Source organism: Taudactylus pleione, unplaced genomic scaffold, assembly GCF_031769625.1.
Source record: "Taudactylus pleione unplaced genomic scaffold, aTauple2 ptg000034l, whole genome shotgun sequence".
NCBI lineage: Eukaryota > Metazoa > Chordata > Amphibia > Anura > Myobatrachidae > Taudactylus > Taudactylus pleione.
In genome coordinates, this window is record NW_028284436.1 from 390,001 (window position 1) to 391,569 (window position 1,569).

At 40.9% G+C, this 1,569-nt stretch overlaps 1 protein-coding gene across 1 annotated transcript in view; it reads left to right on the forward strand.

Annotated features, from left to right (window-relative positions):
- Positions 1-1,312, forward strand: part of LOC148538841 (homeobox protein zampogna-like) — a 2,331-nt gene extending 1,019 nt beyond the window's left edge. The window contains exon 2 of the mRNA XM_088452155.1: positions 469-1,312. Coding sequence (XP_088308281.1) covers positions 469-887 — 419 coding nt within the window. The 3' untranslated portion in view covers positions 888-1,312. The remainder of the gene's footprint in view (positions 1-468) is intronic.
- The last annotated feature ends 257 nt before the right edge of the window (positions 1,313-1,569 follow it).

Below are 1,569 nucleotides of genomic sequence, written 5' to 3' on the forward strand. Positions count from 1 at the left end.
ATTATTATAGGAAATTATACAAAGTAATACTCTGGCATGAGATGACATACATACATACATACATACATATATATACAATACATACATATATACATACAAACAAGTACGGATATGATATAGCATAGAGATATATGTGACATAAGGATATAAAGAATGGATATATATAACATAAATAAATAAAATAAAATAAATAAATAACATAATGAAATAAGAATGGCTATATGAGACATAATGATATAAATAATGGATATATATGACATAAGGATATAAGGAATGGATATATATGACATAAGGATATAAGGAATGAATATATATTACATAAGGATATAAATAATGGCTATATATGACATAAGGATATAAGGAATGAATATATATTACATAAGGATATAAATAATGGATATATATGACATAAGGATATGATATAGCTATACACTGGTGACCCCCCCTCTGTACTATATTGTCCTGCAGGGGACTGCCCGGAGCCTGCCCTTGGAGAGCAGCCGGGGGCTAAGGGAGTCGGGGGGAAGAAGAGGAGCCGGGCCGCCTTCTCCCATGCCCAGGTGTATGAGCTGGAGCGGAGGTTCTCCCTGCAGAGGTACCTGTCCGGGCCGGAAAGAGCCGACCTGGCCGCCGCTCTGAAGCTCACAGAGACCCAGATCAAGATTTGGTTCCAGAACCGGCGCTACAAGACCAAGAGGAAACTGCTGGCCAAGCAACAGGCAGCAACAGCACCAGGGACCCCGGCCAGACAGGTAGCAGTGAGGGTGCTGGTGAGGGACGAGCAGCGGCAGTACTGCCCAGAGGATGCCCTCTGCCCATCTCTCCTCTCACTCTACCAGTATTACCCCTTCATATACCGCCTGCCTGCCTGGCTACCCCACACCTAGCATCCAGCCCTGGGGGGCACCCTCTATATACAGGACAGGACTATTGCCCGGGGGTGCAGGTGTATTTACCCATCACATGCCTGGGTCACCCTCTCACAGACACTTGCTTAGCAAGGCTTGTACCTGGCTGCTTTCCCTGTCTATACTGTGCTCTCTGCATTGTGTAATAGTGGTCACTGCCTCCAGCCATACACAGGGATCCAGATATTATCATACTCCATCACCGGCGTTCCAGCTGCTCTGGATGGGGCTTGTAGTTCCAAAACAGCTGGAGACTCCCAGATATATTTATTCTGCATAATATGCCCAAAAAATGGAACTAAGCAGAATTATCTATATCTTCAATTATTCACCCAATAGTCCCAAATCCTATTATTTGCTTACAGAACCCTCATCATGCAATTAATGTATATATATATATATATATATATATATATATATATATATATTTATAATCATATATATATAAACATATATATTTATATATATAAAATTATATATATATATATATATATATACACACACACAATTGCAACCCCCTAATCCCCTCATTACCTCTGTTTGTGTGCGTTGCAGTTCTTTAATTCAGATTTCCTTATTAGGGGACTCCCCATTACCTATGCCGGCGTGTAGATGCTCTGCAGACTTGTATGTATGTAAATATCGGTGTGCATTTTCTAAA